General features: G+C 41.0%; 1 protein-coding gene across 4 annotated transcripts; it reads left to right on the top strand.

The window, feature by feature from the left end:
- Positions 1–3693: 3693 nt before the first annotated feature.
- On the top strand, positions 3694–23018 carry C3H5orf63 (chromosome 3 C5orf63 homolog). Of its 4 annotated transcripts, XM_034655950.1 has the most exons (6): positions 5307–5341; positions 5553–5667; positions 6458–6524; positions 17775–17895; positions 21205–21261; positions 22414–23018. In XM_034655950.1, the coding sequence occupies exons 4-6, from the start codon at positions 17782–17784 to the stop codon at positions 22603–22605; spliced, it is 363 nt and encodes a 120-aa protein (XP_034511841.1). In that variant the 5' UTR covers positions 5307–5341; positions 5553–5667; positions 6458–6524; positions 17775–17781; the 3' UTR covers positions 22606–23018. The 4 variants fall into 4 exon arrangements, with proteins under 4 accessions (XP_002918125.1, XP_019653957.1, XP_034511841.1 ...); XM_019798398.2 differs by lacking the exons at positions 5553–5667; positions 6458–6524 and adding an exon at positions 3775–3813; XM_034655949.1 differs by having other exon boundaries at positions 5553–6524.
- The last annotated feature ends 590 nt before the right edge of the window (positions 23019–23608 follow it).

Genomic DNA, 23608 nt, shown 5'->3' with positions numbered 1-23608 from the left:
CTCTGTATAATATATATGCACTCAAGCTATACTAATTTATTCTACAATTACTTTTATTTTTTAGCATTTTTATTTGGCTCTTATACTACATAATTAATGTTTACATGGAAAGGTTTTTTTAATGTAAATGGCATAAGTGGATTACTGAAGAAGCCTTAAAACAAATAAACATTTTTCTCCTTTTAAAATTGTTTTCACTCTCCTCTGGCAAAAGAGCAGAGTTTTTTAAATGTCAAGCAGGATACAGAAATCAGGCTTCTGAGGTCCATTCTCCCCTGGTAAGACAAGCTTATAATTCTGTTTCCTGTAACGGTTGGCCTGGGGGGGGGGGTCAACATTGACCTTGCTGACCCAACACATCCAGACTCAGAAGCCTGTCTTTTCTTTGGGAGGTTGCCACTGTTTTTCTCTGTGACCTTAAACATAACACAATATCTGGCCCTTACAGATCATTTCCTACAGAGTTTGCTGGGGATGAGACACTCATGAGATAAATAAATAAGCTCACTATAAAGACCCGAAAAAGACCAGGGAAGAAAACCTACCAAGTTTCTAAATACTCCTACCATCATGATTACATCAACATCACCCAACTGTGGTGCGTGTCCCTCCTAGTCAAAGTTCAGATCACATGTTTCTCGAGTAGCAGTATGGAGCCAGGTTACTGTAAAATAGAGTTGGCATGACAGTCACTACCTATCAGGACAATATCTTTTTTAAGTTATTCTCAAGTGAAAGCATTGACATCAAAAGACTTTTGTTACTCCTGTTTTCCCAGAGGCAAAGGCAGGGGGGATGGGAGTGAAGATGCCTCCCTCCACACCACACATCCAGCCCTCAGGAGGCCTTTGTGGGGAAGCCTGGCTCCAGGTCATCTCTGGAAGAAAGCATGACTTGTCTACTAAAGTACCCTTCAAGTTATCTCAGAAGTTGCAGACCAGACTATACCAGCAGGCTTTTTCTAGGGCCAACTTTAGGTTCAGAACTGACCATAGAGCTGGCAGAGCCTTGAGATCTAAGAGAACTCAACCCATGTGAGAGACCCTGACACTAGTCCTATCCACAATCCCAGGGCATAGCTTCTAATTGGAGCCCTGACCTGGAGGACAAGAGGTAGGTCAAATGCCTAGGACAAGCATGTTTTGAGAGATCATAACTGTACAAGACCTATCGCTGTACTGAGACCTTCATGTCCTCTAAGTGCTCTTACTTTCGCATCACTTCAAACATGTTAATATGTTTACACATCCCACATTTAATTATTTTGGTATAAAGAATTTATAATTTTGCTTTTGAAATTATTTGGCTAAAGTAACTAATTTAAAATATGCTGTGATCTCTCAACACTCATCATGTATATTTAGGAACTCTCAGTTGGTAAGAGCATCTCATCTTAAAACTGTTTTCAAATGTAATGAAATTGTTATGAACATTAAATCCAGCAATTAATGAAGCTGACACAGTATTATATTTTGTGACCATTTAATAAGTGTTGATTAATTTTGCTTTGGCAGTTTTCCTTTTCTAATTTTGGAGGCTATAATTTTTCCCGGTCAGACTCCAGACATTTTCCCAGACAGCCTCATATGCCCAGCACTGTGAGCCTAGTACCTCGAGGCTAAGCTTGTCCTCTGGGTTTGTGGCATTCAGCCAAGCACTCCCTAAATGACTGGGCATGAACTACAGTGAGTTCTCAGGGATTTCCAGCCATTTCATGGCACTTGTGCCCTCAACCCAAACAATCATGTGGAGGTACCACACCTTGTGCCATCACCTGAACAACCCAAGAAAGTCTTACTAAACTCAAATTCTGAAGATTTTTGTGAATTTTTGGCTCCTTAAAGAAATTTACCCATAACCAATACTGAAAGACTTCACTGTTGGCCTTTGGTAAAGTCATTCTTTTCCTTCAGTGGGTGAAATCAGGTTTCATATATCCAATTTATTTCATTTCCAATAAGAAATGAGATGTGGAAGCTGATTTGAAGTTGCATTCCTAGGAAGCTTTTCCATCACTCCACAAAACGTGAGTTCTGCATGTTCTACTAAGGTGTTTATAACTAGACTCAAGATAGCTTCTTTAAAAATATTATATCAGCAACTGTTAGGTGGAGTGACTTTGTAGATTGACTTTTTTCTCCCCCTCCCCAGAAAGGGATTAGGTCTTATCAGAGTGTATCAACTCAAAAATAATCATAGGTAGTTTACTGACAGTCACATTTGCTATCAGCAAATGCTGTAGTGATAAAGTATAAATTTGAAAACTCTACTTTCTAGATGCGTCTTCCAACAATATCACATCATCAGTGTAGTTTGTTTAGGGTATGCATTCCTGACCTTGGTTTGTTTTGTATCTTTTTAAAAAATCACTAAATACATGGGGCGCCTGGATGGTTTAGTTGGTTAAGCATCTACCTTCAGCTCAGGTCAAGATCTCGGGGTCTGGGGATCCAGCCACACCTCAGGCTCTCTGCTCAGTGGGGAGTCTGCTTCTCCCTCCCACTTTCCCTCTGTGCTTGCTCTCTCTTAAATAAATAAGTAAAATCTTAAAAAAATAATAATAAAATAAAATCACTAAATACATATTGAGTATATAGCAGTAAGCTCTTAGATACTGCCATCAGACAGGATGAGATGGGATCCCATCTCTGCCATTTTCTAGCTCTGAGATTAGGGCAAGTTATTAATTATTTTCTTCATCTGCAAAATGGTGCTAATAATGAGTAAAAGGATGGTTCTCCAGATTAAACAAATTAATGAATGTAGTAAAGCTGATGTGAGCAATCCATGTTAGCTTTGAGCATTACTCTTATTATGTATCATTTTCTATTCAGAGTACCACCATTCAAGCCCCCACAGCTCAGCCCTGCACTACTTAGGGGCCCCTGCCTTCCCAGCTGCCACTCCGCTCTCACCTACCCCAACCCCTTCTCATCTCCTTCCCAAAGATAAGTGATCCTTTCAGTAAGGAAAGGCAATCAGTTCAACCCCCTTCCCCCACACAAACAAAAACAGAGTACAACAAAAATTCCTCCGGCCGTCCTTAGCACAAAACTGAACCGCCCTGCATGTCCTGGTTCCTGCTTACCCTATGCAGCCTGTTTTCACCTTTCTCCCCACTCCCTCTAAGCCTCAACCATACTAATCAGTCTTCTGTGCGTTGCTGGTGCCTAGCTCCTTCCAGTCCCACCCTTCTGCAGGTCTGGAAAGCTCTGTTCCTGCCGGACCTGGCGCTTCACACCCCAACCCAGAAGCTACCTCAACTAGATCATTTCCATCTTTTCATAGGTTCACATTCCTTTCTTTTCGATGTATTTAGCTCACTGAACGCATGGCCTACTTAAAGGATAACTTCCTAATGTGTGACTTGCTTACAGAACTTTAAGTTTGGGGAGGATACAGCTGCCGGTTTCAGTCCTCATCTTGTTCCCCATAACCTAGCTCAGCCGGGACCTAGGGGAAGAAGGCACAAAACATTAAATAAATGAATGAACGCAGAGATGAGTTATAAGAGCCTGAACTGCACATTTTCGAAGTTGGCTCCTTATTAAGTGATCCCCAAACGGGCCGGGGCACTTTTTTTTTTTTAACATTTGGCCTTGGTTTTTGCATCTCTTTTTTCTCCCCCGAGGAACAGCCCGGGTGTGGCTACCCTGCACAGGGGCGACCCGCTCGGCGGTGAGCTCCAGGGAAGCAGCCAGAGGGGCGGCTGGCCCGGGCGGAAGTGCGAGGTACGGGACGGGGGCCGGGCCGGCTCGGGCGGAAGTGCCGGGCTCGGGGCGGAAGCGGCGACGTAGGCGGCGGGCAGCTCAGGTGGGTGCGGGTGACCTGGTGACAGCCGGCGGGGACTCCGGCTCCCCCCCGCCCAGCCGGCGCACGGGCGGGAGGCGGGGAACGCAAAGCCTTCGCTGTGCCACACGCTGCCAATTTCGATTGTCGTTAGAGGGAATTTAATTAAACCGGGAGCCATAAATCCATGAACCTCCGGGGGGAGATGATAGGCATTTGTGTCTACGCGCGCGCGCGCGCGCGCGCGCGTGTGTGTGTGTGTGTGTGTGCGTGCGCGCGATGGCGCTCTAGGAAGTGAACAAAGTAACGCGCGGGAAAAGGCAGCTTTTTAAGAGGAAGCGGAAAACAGCTCAGTTTGACGCGTCTTCCAATTTCTCACAGATGCCCCGTCCCGGGTTTAATTAATTCTGTGAAGTCGCAGTATAATTTCAATTGGCAGCCCGCTGAGATGACTGTCTTTATTTTAAAGAAATATTTTTGAGCAGCCATGTTGACCTTTAATTGGGGGTGAAAAGGTTGAAAGGTGCTGTAGGGAACGTTGTGAGTCCCGGGGCTTTCTCGACCTCCTCCCTGCTTTACTGGCGAAAGCGGCCCCCTGGGTGGTGAACAGTGTGAGAATAAATCAGAGACTGTACAGTTCTCAACAAATACTTAGCCTTGGGAATAGACAAGTGCCCTGTTTCTAATGTTGTCTTTAACAAGGTTTTTTGCCAGAATGATCGTTATTCTTGTTTCTTAATATTATTTCATATAGTACTTCATACTGTAGGGCACTTTAAATATATACACATATACATACATACACACACACACACACACACAGTATGGCCCAGCTTGACCCCAAGCTATAAGCTCCTCCAGGATAGGAATAGTGTCTACCACCTGTTATACCCCCAACACTTTCTAGCACATTTCCCAACATAAGCAGGGCTCCTATAACTACGCATTGCCTTGGTTAAACAGCCACTGGAATCATGTCTCAGTGTGCATGGTGCTATACAAGCTGGGGTGTCTATTACAGGCCACAGTTTCATTTAGTAATTATATGAATGAAGAATTGCTTATGAAAATGTGTATGAAAAACTCTGCCAGTATTTGGAGCTGTATACACTGAGATTTGAAACACTTGGGAAAAAATGTCTCCCCTGCAAATACTGAGTGATTATTGTAACATCAGGGTAAGGCAGAACTAAGTCATGGTTCTGTGTGAAGTGTCATAGCCTAATACCCTGGGTCCCGTTCTGCTGAAGAATTGTGTGGAACCAGAAAGTTCCAGTTGTGAAAATTAAGATTGGCGGTGCTTTAGACAGGTGGACTCCCCAAATTTTCTTTCTTCATACTTGCTGTGGTCGGTAGTGGCTGCCTGCTGAGGAAGAATCAGTATTTTTTTGTCTCCTTCACTAGAGGAAAAGGTGGCTATGTGGTTTTATTTAGATGGATTGATGGCAGGTAAGGTAATAGGAATGAGGATTTTCCAACTCAGGAATTTATTGGACTGTATTTCTATTTTATTCCAGATGCCTGGCTCTGTTTTACTCATAAGTACCTGGAGGTAATGTGGAGATATGCCTTCAAAATAAGTTATTTTTTAAGTTTTTGTATTTCATAACATGTGCATACTCTAGCTGGCTGATATATTCAGTTACTCTAATGCCAGGGTTTGGGGTTTCACACATAGCAGAACCTTGAGGTAATATGGTACAAGTACTAAGGTTTTTTATGTTCCTTATTTTAAATCTAATTTTGCCACTGCTTTATTCAAGGAGTGTACATCAGAGGAAGCCAGAAGCCAGCTGGGATAGTTCCTGCATGCAGTTTTAATCTTGTTTGCAATTATTTTGAAGGGAAGAAACCATCTGGATCCAGGGATCCACACAGGTAGCCGGGACTAGGCAGGCTTCCTTCATCCTTCCCCTAGTAGTATCACATAGCAAGTTCAGGGACAAAATCACTTGAGAAAGAATATGCAAAATGAAATATTTGGGCTAAATTTCTCATAGATCATTATCCCACATCCCTAACATTCCAGTTACAGTTACAGGAACCTGGAGGCATGGAAACATCACTCTTTTTTTTATTCTAATCCTTACCAAAGATAAGGTTTCTAGAGATAGAGGCAAAATTCAAAATTCCTTCCTATTTTAAAAAGATATGCATCTCCCAGGATTCCAGAGCATTTCACCATTAGTATCTGGTAGCAACCATTTTACTGCTATAGGCTTCTCCCCTGCAGCATTGTATTGTTTGTAAATTTTTCTTCTGCCCAAGGTGTGAGGTCCTTAAGGGCAGGAAAGGGATCTTAATCACTCTTTTATTTCTAGTACGGCACAGTGCCTGACGCATTGCAAACACTTAGTACATTCTATAGAAATGAAAAGACAGTGTCCCTGAAGGGCGATCTATAACATGATTGGGAGAGCAACAGGTAGAGAAAAGGAATATAAAACAATAACCTTTCCAGAGGTTACTAGATGCAGTTATAAGTACTGCAGTTATCAGTGCCTTGATCAACAGCTTGGAGTAGGGAGTACATGTCTGAGAATCTCTAGGTGGTCACCAAACTGCCTTCCAAAGAGATACGACCTGATCAGCTATAGGGCCTTGGTTGTGTTGAATGGAATCAGCAAGCTGAAAGGCTCCACGATCCCTGTGTCCACCCTCCATCCAGGCCTGCCATCCTCATCTCCTCACCCAAAGACCTGTTGAGCAAATATTTGAAGACTATCCTTTTGAAGGTATACCAAATTCTGAGTTTACCTAGGTCACTAATATCTTCGTTTGGTGCTTCCCTAAGGATAGACAATCTATATATGGTCACTATTTTAAGGCTACATTGCCCGGGTACTATTGAAAGAAAGCCACAGTCATCTTTTCTACTTTGCTAATGTTCCCAAGGAGTTCAAAGTTGACAGCTTTTTGTGTTGTAATGGGGCAGGCATGTGGGATACACTGCTTTCTGCTGTTGCCAATGGGACTGCAGCAGAAACCAGAACGTTTCTACTGGAAACAAATGAACTTCCTCTCTTTGTTCCTGTACTTTTTTGTATTAATCATGAAATCACGGGGAAATGGCTTCTAGGTTAATCAAGAGGAAGGACATGAGATTGAATTATTTGATTTTTAACTCTTTACTTTTTAAAACACATAGTTCTTGATTTTTAACTTTTTTACTTTTTAAAACATGTAGTTCTTCCAGTCATCCAAGAGAACGATAGTGTTATTTAATAGAAATTCAGTCAGCTGAGGCAGCCTAGGATGTAAGAATAAAAAAAGATCCAAGTTCAGCTCTGTTTCTCCAGGTTCAAAAATGAAATTAATCTGTATCATCTTAGATTCAGAGACCAGAACCTCATTCTTAAAATAGAAGAATTCTGCTGTCTGAAGCAGAGGCTTTCCTCACTCTCCATCCTTAAATTAACCCTTAAACACAAAGTGCTGTCAGTTATTTGGTATCCTCTGAGGATTTATGTATAATAAAGCTTTTTGAGGTTTTTTTTTTTTTTTTTTTTTTTTGGAAGAAAGGAAGTTGAACTTAGAGATCCCTTCTAGTTCTGAAAATTCTTTGTTGGTCTCATTATGTATAAAAATAAGCCATTAAATGTTAAGGAGAAAAAACAGAAAGATGAACCAAAAAATGGAATATGAAAGGCTTCAGGTAAACAGCTTCTTTATCCATAAAGCAAGAGGATCTTCGAAGTCACCTCCCAGTTCCAAAATATTAGGATATCCCATGATAGGTGTTAAGCAACAGAACAGAATCCAGAGGATTGTAGAATCTGACATCCCTGAAGGTTGTGGGAGCACGACCTCAAGAGAACGTTTCCCGACATTCAGATTGACCAGGCCTAGGTATTGTTTATGACAAGTCCAAGAAAATGCTCAAATTTAGTAACTCAAAGTTTCCAAAGTCATTTGCTACAAAATGGCTAAAAATGAATGAAACATCTTTCAGGTCTTGTGTGGTCATGAAGATAAATTCGCCTCTTTGTCAAGATGAATTGGAAATGGTGGGGTATTAGTGATGAATGGAAGACCTTGCCTGGGTGGACAGTTTGAATTGCAAATAGTTGTTTTTGGAAATGGGATTGTGTGCTTTGTAAATAGCAAGGAAACTGGCATTCCTAGCTGGGCAGAATAAAACTAAGATGTTTTAATGAAATCGTCTTCTTTCTGGGTCAGCATTAAATATCACAGATATCTTCAAAGGGGATGGGTCATTTTCGTTAAAAAGGATAATGTGGAAAGGAGTCAGCATAAGTCCTTACGCACTTTGTTCCTATCCCTGAAACTAGAATGATTTTGCCCTCATCTTAATGCCATCTTTATGGAATGAAGGAATTTTCTAATTGGTTTTTAAACTCTATTAAGCCCTCATGTATGATATAACCCAACCACATTATTCAGGTTTTCTTGGCTTTCAGGAACAGCTTTGCAGCCATTATGTCGTAATTGTACTGAACATTGTTGCACACTCTGAATTCAGAATATGCCTCTCTGGCTCCAGGCCAGATGCTGACTCAGTGTCTTTGGGATGAGAGGAGGGGTGCAGTGTGTGCCAGCCCTACTGTGTTAACAGGAAATAGTCCAGAATCCCTTTGGGACCCCCGGGGTGCTAAAGGGAGTGTATAGTAGCAATACACTACTGTTTCTGATTAGCATCTTCATTTTCATTTTCTCAGCTGAATGTTTTTCTGGAAACCCTCCCCTGACATTTTCATGTGCTCCAACCCCATTACCGAACAGACTCCTCTAAAGCAATGATCTGGAAAGTGCGACTGCTAAGGTCCAAAGATTCTAAAACAAACTCTTGTTTACACTAAAGATTCCTCTCCCCTTCCACTTCACATTTGTCAGCTTGGGAGGCAAACACAAGTGTGTTTCTGGATGTAGAGAAGAATACAGAGATGATGAGGGTCTGCCATTAAAAATTATTTTTAAAACGTGTCAAACAGTAAGAGAAAAAGACATCATTCTTCCTCTTGCCATCTCAGATGCTCAAACAGTTGCAAGATGAGCGCCTGGCGACGCTAATGTCACCTCCTCTACTGGGTCTTTTCTGATGCCAAGGCTTCCCAGTTATGATTGAGGAGCTGGAGAAGCAAGTGTGCAGTGAGCCAGCGCCTTTACACTTCTGCCTGGATCTCTGCGTGTATTTTGGGCCTCTTTAAATGGCCCAGCATTTTAGGTTCCTACAGTTACAAACTACTACAGATTCTTTGGGGCCTTTTGAAGCCATGGTCTGTTGCCGTGGTATGTCTTCAGTGTGTCATGCCCCTTCTCCGATCAGCAGGACATTTGACATCAAAGCCTGTGGGCACAGTTTTTCCCTGTCTCTAAAATGAGAACAGGACAAGGGCTAGCGTTCCTGTTGTCTAGCCGCTGAAGCTGAAGCTGAAGCAGATGAGGAACTGCCCAGCATTTCAGAACGAACCAGTGCGAGTTGCCTGTCTGGGGTTTATATTTATAAAGTCCTCAGCCAGAAGTGCACCCAGGAATTCAAACACGGTGAATTGCAGCTGAAACGATATGAAGAGTGACTCTGAAACTGTAAATGAGGAATGATCCCATTGGTGCTTAATTCCCCTGACTGATGACTTGTGGGAGCTGTGTTTATTTACATCACATTTATTTTGACCTCTCTACACAAGTCGTCCAAAATTATTTTGGAACAAATTTTGTCTTGAAAGACGGATCAATGCAATCCAACTTGACCATTACCTAGGCAGCTCGTTTGATATACATGGGTTGATGTCCTCAACTGGTAAAATAGATGAACCTTTTAATCTTTAAAAATATAAAGGCAGGTATTGGGAAGGGCAACTAGAAGGGTCTGTCCAAAACTTATCAAAGGGAAACCTTGACTCCTCGAAAACTAGATTTCAGTGTCCTGTTCTGTAATTTTCTGAAGCCTGAGGAAGCTAAGCCAGTACTGGGTGCCAGGATATTAGCAGGTCTAGATATCCAGTCTTAGTTGCACTTATTGACATCCTGAGTAGTAGATAAATTTGCTGGTTCTTTAATCAGCAATCTCCTGTCTTAGAAAGTCCTATTTAAGTAATACCCATAGTCGGAAATTTCAGCTACTTCTGTTTGAAATATTTTTCAGTTTTGCAATTCCTTATTTCTGAGACTGCTATAGTAGAGATTTAAATCTTACTTTTGAGCCCAGTAAAGGCACATTTCAGTCAAGAGAATCATCATCATAATTTTTTTTAAGATTATTTATTTGAGAGAGAAAGAGAATCTCAAGCAGACTCCCCACTGAGCAGGGAGCCTGATACAGGGCTCGATCCCAAGAACCTAAGATCATGACCTGAGCTGAAACCAAGAGTCGGACATTCAAATGACTGAGCCACTCAGGCACTCCTTATCATCACCGTTATTAATAACAATGCCTTACTTTTAGCATTATTTTAGTAATAAAGTTAAGGCTGATTTCTCTATTCTGTTTTGTAACTGATAAGAGATTTTTACATTTACTATCTCTTTTGAAGATACCCAATCAACTTTTGCCTTCACTCTTCTCCAACGCACTGCCTCCATCCTCACCAGAAATACCCACTTTTAGTTAAGATGTTATTTTAGACAAGAACGAGACAGGTAGTTCACTTTAGGGGTAGGCCTTGGTTAGAAGATTTCATTGTTTTGAAGCAACCTCACACCCATCCCATCTGATTTGTGGTAGATTCTTCCACCATCCTTGTTCCCATTCTGGAAGCACTTTCTTCCCTTGGTTTCTGTGATGACACACCTTCCTGATTTGCATTGTACCTCACCAGCCTTGCCTTTGCCTCCTTTGCTGGCTCCTCTTTACACAACTTCTAAATATTGGATTGCCTCAGAGATCTGTCCTGGGCCCTCTTCTTTTTTTTGTATTATTTAGATTATCTCATCTGGGTTCATAGCTGTGAATACAGTTCCTAAACTGATGGAGTATTAAATTTTTATCTTCAGCCCTAGCTTCTCTCCTGAATACCAAACCTCTCCTGCCACTCTCTCCATGAGCTCCAACTTGTCCCTAACGGAGCTATCGGGCCTGTATACTCTTCGATCTATTTCTGCCTCAGTTGTCCCCATTTTAGTTAATGGCACTGCCACCCACCAGAGGCTTAAGGCCTGGAGTTGTCCTCACTGCATCTTCAATTCCTCATATCCAATTCATGGCCAAATTCTGTTGGCCTCGTTTCTGTCCTTGTCCACAGCACCATCCTTTCTTACCTTGACTGCTGCAGTGACCCCCTAATGGAGGTCCCTATCCCCCACCCCCACAATCCATTCTTTACACAGCAGCTGAAGTAATCTTTTAGAGTGTATCTGAGATCATGTCACTTCCTTCTTCTAAATCTAATTGTAATTAAAACCCCGGCATGGCCTGTGAGGACTTAGGTGATATGCCCCCCACAGACGATTGTTGAGCCTTGTCTCCTGTCACTGTTTACTCTGCTCCAGCCACATGGTCCTGTTTGTTTCTTCCAGTAAGCTCAGGTTGTTCTCACCTTAAAGCTTTGGCACTTACTATTCCTCTCGCCAAAATGTTCCTGCTTCAGATTTTTGTACCTTCTCAGCCTTTAGTCTCAGCAAACCCTAAACCTGCTCAGAGTACTTATTTCAAGGACCTGCCTCAGTTACCATCACACCACCTTGTCTTACTCCCACTCCTCTACCTGTCACTCTCTGATATTGTTTGACTTAATGTCACTGGAATACGGACCCCAGGAGGGCAGGTACCTTGCTTTCCTGGTCACCACTGCACCTGGCACCTCTAAGAGCCCCTAACACATGGAAAACATCAGATTATTGTGGAATAAATGGATGACTCTCCTTCCACACCTAGGCTGTCCTAAATGACGTCTAACTCGTTCTCACCTCTGTTCTCTTTTCCTCTGACGTCCGTCCTGCATACTGCTGCTAGATCAGTCTTCCAAAATACTGCTTTTATCACAACACTCTCTTGTTCAAAACCCTTCAGTGCCTCCCATCAGACAGACCACGGCACTCCTACTTCAACACCTTTGTGTCACGCCAGCTTTGGAATGTTTCCCTTTTTTTGGACATATCCAAATCCTAGATGACTTGGGATCCTGCTCTTGTGAAACCATCTCTGATCTCAGCCCACAGTACTCCTTTCTTCCTTCCTCTTACAGCACTTAAAGGTGCCCATTAGATGTCCTGGTTGCAATCCCTCCTGTATTTGTATTGTTTCATTTAAGAATTTAACTCCCTTCTCCTGAATCCACTGATGTATATCCCTCTATTATTCCTGTTGCTTGCATCTAGTATGTGGAGGTGACTTCTCCATATGAGGGTTTTATTTGGAAGCGAAGAAATGGGCTAAACACCAAACAGGATGAAGGAAGAAAAAATGGCTTAATTTTAATGAGAATTTGAAGGAGGTGGGATATGGGGACAGAACACATATATTAAGTGGTAGATTGGAATACCTTCAGTGAAATTGTAATCTTAGTGTATTGGCAAGGCCCACACTTCAAACAGTTAAAGTTAATAGAACAGTGTGTGGAATGCAAATTAACATAGCACCAGTGAGTGTAAACAGTGGAGTAGAGACATCCAGATACTTGGAAATCCCACTGTCATGGTAATAATTTGAAGGGAAAGAAAATGGGGTTTGGTTTCCTAGGCACTCATGTGACTGGTCATTCCTTTTGGGACTGATTTTCTACTGCCTTCTCTGGCCCCCTGTCTGGTGAAACTGTTGGCTTGAAATCTGGAAATAGAAGCTACGGGGAGTGAGGTGGGTGTGTGGTGTGAGAGGCTGCTTCTTGCTCCCCAGGTCTGGGGCATGATGGAGGGTTACTCATGGTTTCATGTGTTATGTGGGATCAAATCAGCAGTCCAAGTCCATGGTCAGAATGAAAGCTCTGGGGATTGTCTCACAATATATATAAATATCGAATCATTATGTTTGTACACCTGAAACTAATTAAAATGTTATGTTAATTATACCTCAACTTAAATAAGGAAGGAAAGAATGAAGCTGAGCATGACACCATGTATAAGTGGGTGGTTAGCTGGGATCTTTGTGGCAACAGCTCATCTCAGCTGGCTCCACCTCTCGAGGCAGTTCGCCTGGCCTGGTCCTCTGGCTGCTGAGGCCGTGGAGCCAGAAAGTCCCTTGCAGTCCCACCCATGCCAGTGAGTGAGGGTACCACTCCTCATCTCTATTCTGTAGCCTCATTCTTCCCTGCTTAGCTCCTTGGGGTTGACACTCACAGTATCTGCTTCATTTTCAGCTTTGGTGATGTCCCTTTATGCTTCCTCTCCTTGTCACCCACATCCCAGGCTAGGCTCCCACTTATTTGGGAGAGGAGGAGGATTGGACACAGGGGACACAGAGGTTCCCCAGGGAGGCGGCATGTGTCCCTGTTTCCCTGGATTAGGTCAAGCCCAGTGACCCAGACAAGTCTGCTAAGAGCAGCCTCACCTCATTATATAAACTTCCAGTAATCTAAAATGATGGGCTTTTGTTCCCAGTAGAGGTGTGTGGTGTATGTGTGTGTGTGCATGCGGGCGCGCACACACGAGTTTTCTAGTCACTTGGGTAAAAATAGGAACGTTAACTTAGATGGTAATGAATGTGAAATGAGGGCTTAACATCTCACATGGCACAAATGACTAAACAGAAGCCCTGAGCCTCTCCTCATGGAACACGCGTTCAGCAAGAGCTACTGTAATAGTGTTTGGTTAATGTCAGCTCAGCATTAAATTTACATTATACTCCTGTGAAGAAGCTCCAACATTACCTGTTAATAACCAAGGCAGTACCTGGGCTTATATAGACTTTTTCATTTTGCACATGAACCAACACTGCAGCTTGCTGATGAGGGATCATGTGAGCTTGGAGATTCGGCGTGCTACAGGATTCCTCGTATGAATAAAAATTCTGGTCAGTGAAGGTCAGTTTCTCTACTCAGGCGAGAACAATGTTGTTTCCCTTCTAATCAGACACACACAGTGTTTGAAGAATCCAGGGGCCCTACCTAAGTGATATGCAGCCCTAGTCTGGGCAGCTCCTCATGCAAGAAATGAATAATCCTTAATAAAGGCTCCAACGACCCTGGCTTCTTTCTGTACTGTAATCAGTTGCTTTAATGGTATGCCCTTGAGTGCCTCACAGGGAAAATGCTATAAAGTTATCTTCCTTATCTTGCTTCAAGGAGGACTGAATGGGTCCAATCAGTCCTCCCCCATGTTGTATTTGATTCTGCCATAAAGACCACTGGAGTCAGCCTCAGTTTGTTGAAAAGCCAGCATTCCCTTTCTCTGTCAGGCTGATCCCCGCCCCTGAGCAGCAGTGGACTTGAAACAGCAGGAGTCACCATCTTTATTGTTAGGCTGTGGAATTTGTTTTAGGCACATTCTAAATCCAGTCTTATGCCTTTTACTTTTTTTTTTTTTTGGTCTGTGACAAAGGTGACCCAATTGTGCATCTTTGATATTATGAACACAGTTCTTTTTGCTCATATCACAGAGGCATGTAACAAAATACAAAGGATAAAATTGTGTCTGTGTGTAGTAAGGACACAAGTTTCATGACTAAATTCAATGACATAATCAAAAAGGTGTTGTCCTCTCCCGAGTCATGAGCTAACAGGCAGAAACCGCCTTTCAGAGTATTTTTTTATAATGCTGAGATACTGCTCAAAGATAATAGGACTAATGAAAATGTCACATTGACAGAGTAGCCTGTATTAAGATTTTACTTCAAGGGGCGCCTGGGTGGCACAGCGGTTAAGCGTCTGCCTTCGGCTCAGGGCGTGATTCCAGCGTTATGGGATCGAGCCCCACATCAGGCTCCTCTGCTATGAGCCTGCTTCTTCCTCTCCCACTCCCCCTGCTTGTGTTCCCTCTCTCGCTGGCTGTCTCTATCTCTGTCAAATAAATAAATAAAATCTTTAAAAAAAAAAAAAAAAAAAAAAAAAAAAATTTTAAAAAAAAAAAAAAAAAAAAAAAAAAAAGATTTTACTTCAAGAAGGCATGATTCAGTGAGTGTGACATTGACAGCACTAGTGTTAGGGTTTACAGAGTTAGTAAAATATTCTGAGAAGAGTATGATAAAGTTGCAATCGGAGTGTATCATTTTTCATTTATTTCTAGAACTAAGTGGACTCCAGTGTTCAGAATTTTAGCCTTCAGATCTTATTTCTGTCTAGGAGAGGTATAGGGAGCTTTTTTAATATCATACTCTAATATTCTAACACAGTGCTTACAAAGAAGTTAATTTAACAGTGTGGTAAAATGCATGTGCCTTAGGACATGTGGAAAATATGCAGGTAGTAAAACTGCATAATGCTAATACATTTCTCCGTAAACAAATGTGCCATGTTTAAGTGATTAAGTACGCTGGAAAAGGTAGAAGTGGAGTCTAACAGTAGAAGGAGAACTAATTTTAAAAAGAATGGTTGCAGCATCACTGAAGACTCAGCTCTCTGGGCTGGGTGAACAAATATTCCAGCAAATCTGGAATGAATAGCAACTCTGTTTACTATGACAGGTTTTATTTGTCTTGGGTGCAACCAAGACCACATGCTGTGTTTTGTCATGTTGGAAATACTGAAGCAGATTTCCTTTGTGAATGTGAATTTTTTTTTTTAAAGCCTTAACACCTCGGTCTCAACTCAGCTAGGTAAAAGCAGTAAGTTCTCCTTTCCTTGCCAGCCAGACATCAATAAATCTTAAATCCCTCCACCAAAAGCACGTAGCTGCAGTTCACTCTCCTGGTGGTAGTCCTAGGTCACTGCCATAGATGGCCCAATCCTTCTCATTTCCAAGAGCTATCTTTCCGTCTTTAACAAAACCCATTTTTTGTTTTCTTTCTCCCATATAGTACAGCTCCTTTAATTCTATTCCCTAGGAAGATGTGCCACTGTGGTTATAGAAACCAAGGATGCAGAAATTTTTACCTAGTGTAAAAATGGCTAATACTCTACTTTCCCCCCTCATTTATATCCTGTGTAGACAAAGCCATGCTACGCTGTTGTCTCCGATCACAATCACTTATTGGAGTTGCTGATTCCGCCGAATTTATGGAAAATGTGTATAGCAGGGCTTAACACTTAGTTGAGAGTGGCACAGTATACTGTGAAATTGTTTAGATCCACTTTCCATCTTGGAATAATGGCGGGTAGCAGATCCTTGTAAAGTGCTCATCACATTCCCTTTTATGAGTTATCGAGATCATTTAGTTAGCTGGGAGATCCAGGGAGAAGCGGAAGGCTACAACTTTAAGAGTGAAGGAAAGATTATTGTTTTCACAGATCAGAATCCAATCTTTTTGTCCTCTGGCCTTTACACTAGTTTGATAGGGGTTGGTATTTTTCTCTAAAATCATATCATTCTGTTTGAAATTAGTTTAAGGCTAATCTTACTCTAAGAAGCCTAGTCAGCACTAGAGATTAGCACATAATTTATATAGTCATGCTCTGTGGAGCAGAGCAGGCAGAGATCAGAGCTGGTGGTGAAAGGGTCGGGACCAGCTGTAGGGCCCTGGCCCACAGTCTTGTGGGCACCCTGAAAAATTCTAACCTTAGTTATGACATGAGCTCTGCTCAATTAGTGACTGCTGTGCACATTCATTGTCTGATCAGGGCCAGAGATAAGACTAAAAAGTTGAAGAAAGGTTCACTCCAATACTTTAAATATTCGAACAAACATCTGAACACCTACTACGTACCAACTAATTATAGATGCTCAGGGACACTGGGGCAAACAAGTACCTGCCCCTATGGAAGTCACATTGTAGTTAGAGAGGGGCACAGAGGTAAAGAAATCGTTTTAGGCAGTAAAAGAAAAAAGAAAACTATAACAAGGCATAAGGATGGAGTGTGGTGGGCTGGCCAACCTTGGTAAGGCAGTCACTAAGGCATGACCCAGGCCAAATGAGGAGAGGCTACTTAAGAGCTTTTCATGCAGAAGGACAGGAAGGACAGAGATCCTAATAAAGAAATGATCTTTAGGTATTCAAGGGAATCTCTGTGGCTGCAGCTTGCCAAGATAAGGGAGAGGAAAGTGAGATGAAGTTGGAGAGAGAAAGTACAGCAAAGTTAAGAAATGAAGATTCCCAAGAATGAATTCATTTTGAGAATATTGATACATGATAAAGTCAACAGTGCATATGTGTTTTTAAAAGTGAAATTATCATATCTGTAGTTTTAAGGACAAAGCTGGAGGCTCAGTAGAATAACTAGGAATAAGTAGGCTGTCTTATGTCGAGCAAAGAAGCAAGATGAGGAACTTCAAAGCCTAGTGTTTGACATGCTGCTATTACCAAGCTGTTCGTATTGGAGTATCTCCAGTAGTAACACTAGTACATTTGTGTATGTTTTTTAAAATGATGGCAATCTCCTTTTAAAATACTGAAGGAGCTGAGTAGATTTTTGTTTCTGACAAGGCAACTCGACCTAATTCTCCTCTCTAGTTCCTCTTAGCACAGCTCTGTGTTTCCCCATCTTTTGCAGCAGAGTGGGTCATGGATCTCCTAAGTGACAGCATTAACCTTCAGTTGGGTACTTGTGCTCCTTACTTACTGTTCCTTTACGGTGAAGGTGGCTGTGTGTTGTTGAATGCTTGCCAATAAGATAAGCTATCTCTGCAAATAAGAACCATCTCAGGAGACCTCCCCATTTTAGGGAATCACCAGGATGCTGGCACCATCGCAGGTGAAATTTAATTTTGTATTCAAATTAACAAACCCATGCAGTTTGCTTGCAGAAACCAAGTGATTAGGCACACAGCTCATCCATAAATATGGATATTTTTCCATTCTAAATTCTGTTTTGTTTGGAATACAGTGACTGTTGAGACATCGTGAAGACTTGCCAAACATCTGGGCCTCTCTGACACTCCTGGAGTCCAAGAAGCAGTTCTCAAGTCTCCAAATTCCACCATAGGCTTGCAGCTTACTGTTCATATTATAAACAGCAAAATCTAGGGCACATAAGTTTACTGGTCTATTTTTCTTTTGGCAGAATTAAGATGTTCTGGTTTCAAGGAAATAGCATGCAACTTGCCAAATACTCCATTCAACTCCTCATGAGGAATCTCTCTGCCTCTAAGAACGTTCTGCCTGTGCTGACCTTATTTACAAAGGTACAGAGTGAAAAAGTAACATTACTACTTCAGAAACAAAGAGTGTTAAATTGTCAGGTGAAGAAAGTTGTACATTTAAGAAGGGAGGTGGGGAAACGCTGAAAGGAAAGCAGTGGGATAAACTGTCCTCAGACCTGTCCCTTGACTTTTCAGTTGCAGTTACAGTGGTACTAACTCTGGTTTCTACCCACATGCCACTTTTCAGTGGGTAAACTAGTATATTTAATAGTTACCCGATCCCTGCATTGGAACAAAGAACTATCAGAAGAGAGATGATGTTTATAAATATATCAGTTAGAAATATAGTTAATTCTTGTGCTGGCTCTGTTACAAACAGGGAATTGGTGAATACTAAACCAGTGCTCCCAGGGGAGGTACAGGGTTAGATTCCAGTGAGCTTCTGGCCACAACATTTTTGTCAACTGATCAATACGTAGCCTTGTTTGGCGTATGTTTCTGTTCGAAGACACTGTATTTAATATATATTGTTTATTCATTAACATCGAATTCATGGCCAACAGCGCCATATCTCAGGCCTGAACAAAGTTTATCTAACACAGTATTCTCTCCATGAGGCACATTCACAGCCTTCTTATGCTTGGAAACACTACACAACACTTCAGCACTCTGACTGGGGACCATTCTAAATAGCAAAACCAACAAAAAGCACAAAAATGCAAAAAGCATGGCACTCAGCAGATCATGAACGGACACCTGTTGACAGTGTGAGACGTGAACCAATAAGGCGGATCATTGTCTTATTCAGCCTCCGCTAGGAATGTGCACTTTGGGTGACTCAGATTTTTCACTGCTCTGTGCATGTCCTCGAATGTCTGTGAATGACCACAGAAGTGCCACAGATATTGATTTTGGGGTTACAAATAGGTTTTAGTGATAGGGAAATCTGCAAATAAGAAAGCCACAAATAAGGATTGACAAGTACAACTGTACTTGTTTTCTTATCCCTAAGAGGAGTTTTAAGCCATAGCTATTTAAAAATTTTAAGAGCTTTTTCCCCCTGAAATTTATAACATAAATATCACTTATTTCTTTTTGCTAGTTAACATTACTTTGTGTGATATATAATCAAAAAAAGAAAGAAAGCACAGGGTAATAAACTTAACCTTAGTGAATAATACTCCCAATTCAAGCAAAAAAGTTGTCTTGTTTAATACGTTTTTCAGATTTCAGGCATTTTAGCAATCTGAAAATACCTGATGGCTGTCTAATAACAAAGTTTAAAATAGTTTTTTAAAATTGAATTTCTTGTTGAGAATAGTTAATCTAAACTGCTTTTCATATCCATAAGTATATATTGCATTGTTGGACATTATGGAATAAAAATAATTCATCATCTGCGTCTACATATGAGAAATGTATATGAGAATTAGCCACAAAAAATAAAATAACAGCCCTTAAGGCTAGTGGCACTCACTCAGCATAACTATTCTGCATTATTTTTCAGTTTAAACAATAGCCAAGTTAATCAAAGACATCTGAAAAAAAAAAAGCCACACTCATCTTCCATTTAGCTTAAAATTTGTATTGAATCCTTGATTTGTGTCATTAGGCATATAATAAGATTGGCCAATCCCTAAGCCATTTGTGGCCAAGAGGGATAAGATGCACTGACTGCCTCAGCCTAAGTCAAGTGTTCTACCCCTTTTGTTCAATGATTCAGTCAGCCACATGCTGAGAGCAGTTCCTCTGAGGCAAAATCACAGCATTCCTGCTACCAGAAGGGGGAGTGGGATGGCCAACCCAACAAACGTCCATTCCATTCTAGGGATAGAGTAGTACGCTCTACTAGTGCCGTGGAAAATCCTAGAGAAGGAGGTTTGAATGGTCCGGACCACTGGGTCTTATCCTTTTTCAGTTCATAGGCCTCTTTAAAAGTCGATGAACCTTTCCTAATAAAAATACATATACGCAGGATAATTTGCAGCGACGTCCATGTTTACAGAAACAAAACAGAAAACATGATCTAGGTTCAACTGAAGTTTTTTACCATAAAAGCAAAACATTGGTATATTTGGCACTTCTTCAGCTTTTCTTGTTCTAACAGCTTTTGCTTTTAAAATCTTGTTGACTTTTTGAAACTTTCTTAGAAAATTTCAGTGTGATTATCTTAAAACACCACAGACTATCCATAATCTGTTTCTTGATGATGCTTGTAATAAATGACGAGCCTAATTCTCTGAACCAGGAGGTTGGCGCCAAAAAGACCCTACTGAAGAACAACTGCCTTTTGATGATCTGGGTCCCTATATCAAAACAAGCTGGGAGTTGAGAAGGGGCCTTTCTTCTACATAACAGCTCACCTCTTCCTGTCATGTTAAAAAGCAGGTTTTATATAAGCATCAGTGATGGTGAGTCTATTTTGAGCTCATGCAAGAGAACCTATAGCTAGTAGCTCTTCGTAGAGTCTAGGGCTGAGAAGACTTTAAAATCTGCCAAAGATCCACAGCATTCTCAAAAGACTTCTCCACTAGATGGTTAAAGAATACAAACAACCAGCACTAAAACTTGCTTGTTCCTCTGGTGGAGAATTAACCTGGGAAGCCTACTGCTGACACTTGCAATGAGAAAACAGGCAGACCATTAAAGAGTTGGTGCAATCATCACCCGAAGTAAATAGAGATTTCTGCCTTTTTGATGGTGGGGCAATCACTATCTAACTTCATCTCAATGAGTTTATTCCTGTGGACTGATGAGGAAAAACAGGCAGGCAAAGCTCAGTGCCTCCATTTCAAAACAGACTTGAAGCTATTCTGGTGATGTCAGTCAGGCCAGAAAAGTGTTCCTGACACAGGAAGGACAAAGCCCTAAGACTATAAATCAGTGAAAAATAATCTTCCCTGATATCAGTTAGATAAAGCCAGTAACAAAAAATGTAAGCATCTAAACGTAGTATATGTGTATGTACCTATGTATACATGTATGTAATTCATTTAGATGTATGTGGATGTATATGTGATATGTACATACGTATGTATAATGTATACACACATGTGTAACAAAGGTAAGTATCTAAATTTATTATATGTGTGTATACAAATATGTATAAATAGCTTTATTTATGGTGAAAAATCAAAACAAAAAAACTAAAAAATGCTGACAGCCCATTTACCATGAAACACTAGCTATTTATGAGATTCTATAGCAATGTTTTGCTTTGGAAATAAAACAGTATAATTAACCTGGTAAAAAACAAGCCCTTTAAAAATAAGTGTAATCTGTTTCTTGTGGTTTTTGTCAGGCTGCATGCCATTCCTTGAATTTAATGTCTTTATTTTTTCCTTCCTATAGGATCCATGCCCGCTTTGTGATGAAGCCAAGGATATACTGGAGCCTTACAAAAACAGGGTAATACAGGTTCCCCCCTCCACTCTCTGAAAGTAGAGCATTCCTAGCCAACCTTCATATGCCCAAGTGGAGTGAAGCAAAGAACCAATTAACATTAGTTTATGGAGAAAAATTTTTCTTTCATTCCTAGACCCAAAAAATAACCTCTCTCAGGCTTTTCTGACACTTTAGGACACCTCTTGCTGACAGATGCATAGAATAAACCGAGATAAAGCACAGATGCTCACAGACACAGTTCACAGCTCTAGGGGCTTGGTGTTGAGATCCTGCGTGTAGGTTTTAGGGAAGGAGCTCGGCGGTGCCACTCTGGCTGCTCAGGGTAGGCACTGCCTCTAGCATGGCAAAACAAGCACCAAACACTATCTTCACTTTTCACCTTTTTTCGTAAAAACAAAAGTCCTCAGATTTATTTCAGTTAGCAAAACAGGTACTAATGGAGGTCTTTCATAACAGCCAAGTGGTCAGATGCAAACTTTAGAAAAGCAGGAAAAAACTGCATTATACAGTGTGACTTTATGTATGTGGAATGGATAGCATACAAGGTATAGATGATCTGCCTGGATCTTTTCTTTGGGAAGAAATTCAATGATTTTTCATTTAAGTTTTCCTTCTATTCTTCAGAGAGAGATTTCAGTGCTAATTTCCACAAAACTCATTACCCCTAAGTGTTTTTCTCTGAGCAGAACTGGTTTTCTTACTCTGACTCTTATGAATCACAACTAACTAGCAGGTGCAATGTTCACGCTTTCTTTAAACTTGTGTCCCCATTCCTTTTATCTTACTCTGTCATTTCCATGGAAGTGTTTTCCAGTAGCGAACCATGATGTCTTTCCCATCCTTATGCAAAGCACATCTGTCCTGATTCTCAGTTTCCCAGTTGGGACATATTTTATTTCACCAGGAATGGAGTAGTGACCCGACACTGAATATAATAGGTGTAATAGCAAAATAGCAAAACCGAGAGATAAGGGATATAATGAAATCAATCAAGTTGTGAAAATCAGAGACATGAGTTCACTTGGGACCTCAGACAGGCAGACAACAGCAAAACCCCTCCACATGAGAGTTAGTCTGGACATCAGGTTGGCACTGTAACTGTTGTATCATTTTGTGCTCTCTAAAATACAGAGCTGTAGTCTGTCTCTGTTTCAGTTTATTTTACAGGAGGTGGACATCACACTTCCAGAAAACTCTGCGTGGTATGAAAGGTATAAATTTGACATCCCCGTCTTTCATTTGAATGGCCAGTTTCTGATGATGCATCGAGTAGACATCTCAAAACTTGAAAAGCAGCTCCAGAAACTTGAGCAGCAAGGTGCTGGAGGCCGGAGGACGCCATCATGATCCTCCACCCACTCTGTCCAAATGGCGTCTTCCTAAAGACATGACCATGGCCTTTTCCATCCCTACAGACATTCTGAACTAGGTGGTGCCCAATAAATGGTGACATTACTCTTCTGACTGATGGAAGTATGGGAATAGTGTGGGAACTCTTTACCTGCTGGCATTTTATAAAATGAGAGGAGTGTATCAGCAGCAAGGGGATGATGGAGGATGGGAGAAATCCATTTGTTTTATTAATTTTTCCCTTTTGTATTAATATGGAAGCATTTTACATTCACTGGACAGTGTGGTTTATAGGAAGAAGGCTCTGCATCCCTGCTGCTGCCTTAAGGGCTTAACTTTTTAATGAAAGAATAAATGCTCTTCCACTCAGTAGATAAAGTGAAATGTGAATTGTTAATAATTGTGCACAGTCAATAAAGGGGTGTTTTAACAAATACATCTGCATGAAGCCTATTTCAGTGGGATTTAATAATACCTGTTTAAAATTAGAATTCATTTGTGGGGGGAGAAGAGAATAATTATCCTAGTCAAAAAGGCTTCATTTGAGAAAAACAAAAGAAAGATTTAAACCTCCAAAATGTGTATAAGAATCTCAACATGCTTCACACGTAGCCAGTGAATTGACTCATAATATTTGAGGGCTGCCTCTGATAGTTATTCACTTGTCATCAATTGAGTTAATTCAAATTGTAAAACAGTATCAGGGTTTTAATATCTTGGAGAAAATTCACTTCTGAACATAACTGGACAGATATGTCATCTAAAGACAATATTCTTCACCATTTTATGTAAAGTGTTAAAAATATAGTTGTGCACCCTTATTTATATTTAGTTAAGTTCGACCACTATAGCAATGGATTCATTTAAACACAAAATTGCCTTTTTCCTTTTAAAATCACATCACTGTAATTTCATCTATAATGAAATTCTTTTGTGAACTATTTTAATGAATTTGGATATTGTGAGTTACTTGGCTAGATTTGAATTTGAGCAGTATGAT

The sequence above is a fragment of the Ailuropoda melanoleuca genome, chromosome 3 (assembly GCF_002007445.2).
Source record: "Ailuropoda melanoleuca isolate Jingjing chromosome 3, ASM200744v2, whole genome shotgun sequence".
NCBI lineage: Eukaryota > Metazoa > Chordata > Mammalia > Carnivora > Ursidae > Ailuropoda > Ailuropoda melanoleuca.
Note: the sequence above shows the minus strand (reverse complement) of the source record. Positions and strands in the feature narration are given on the sequence as shown.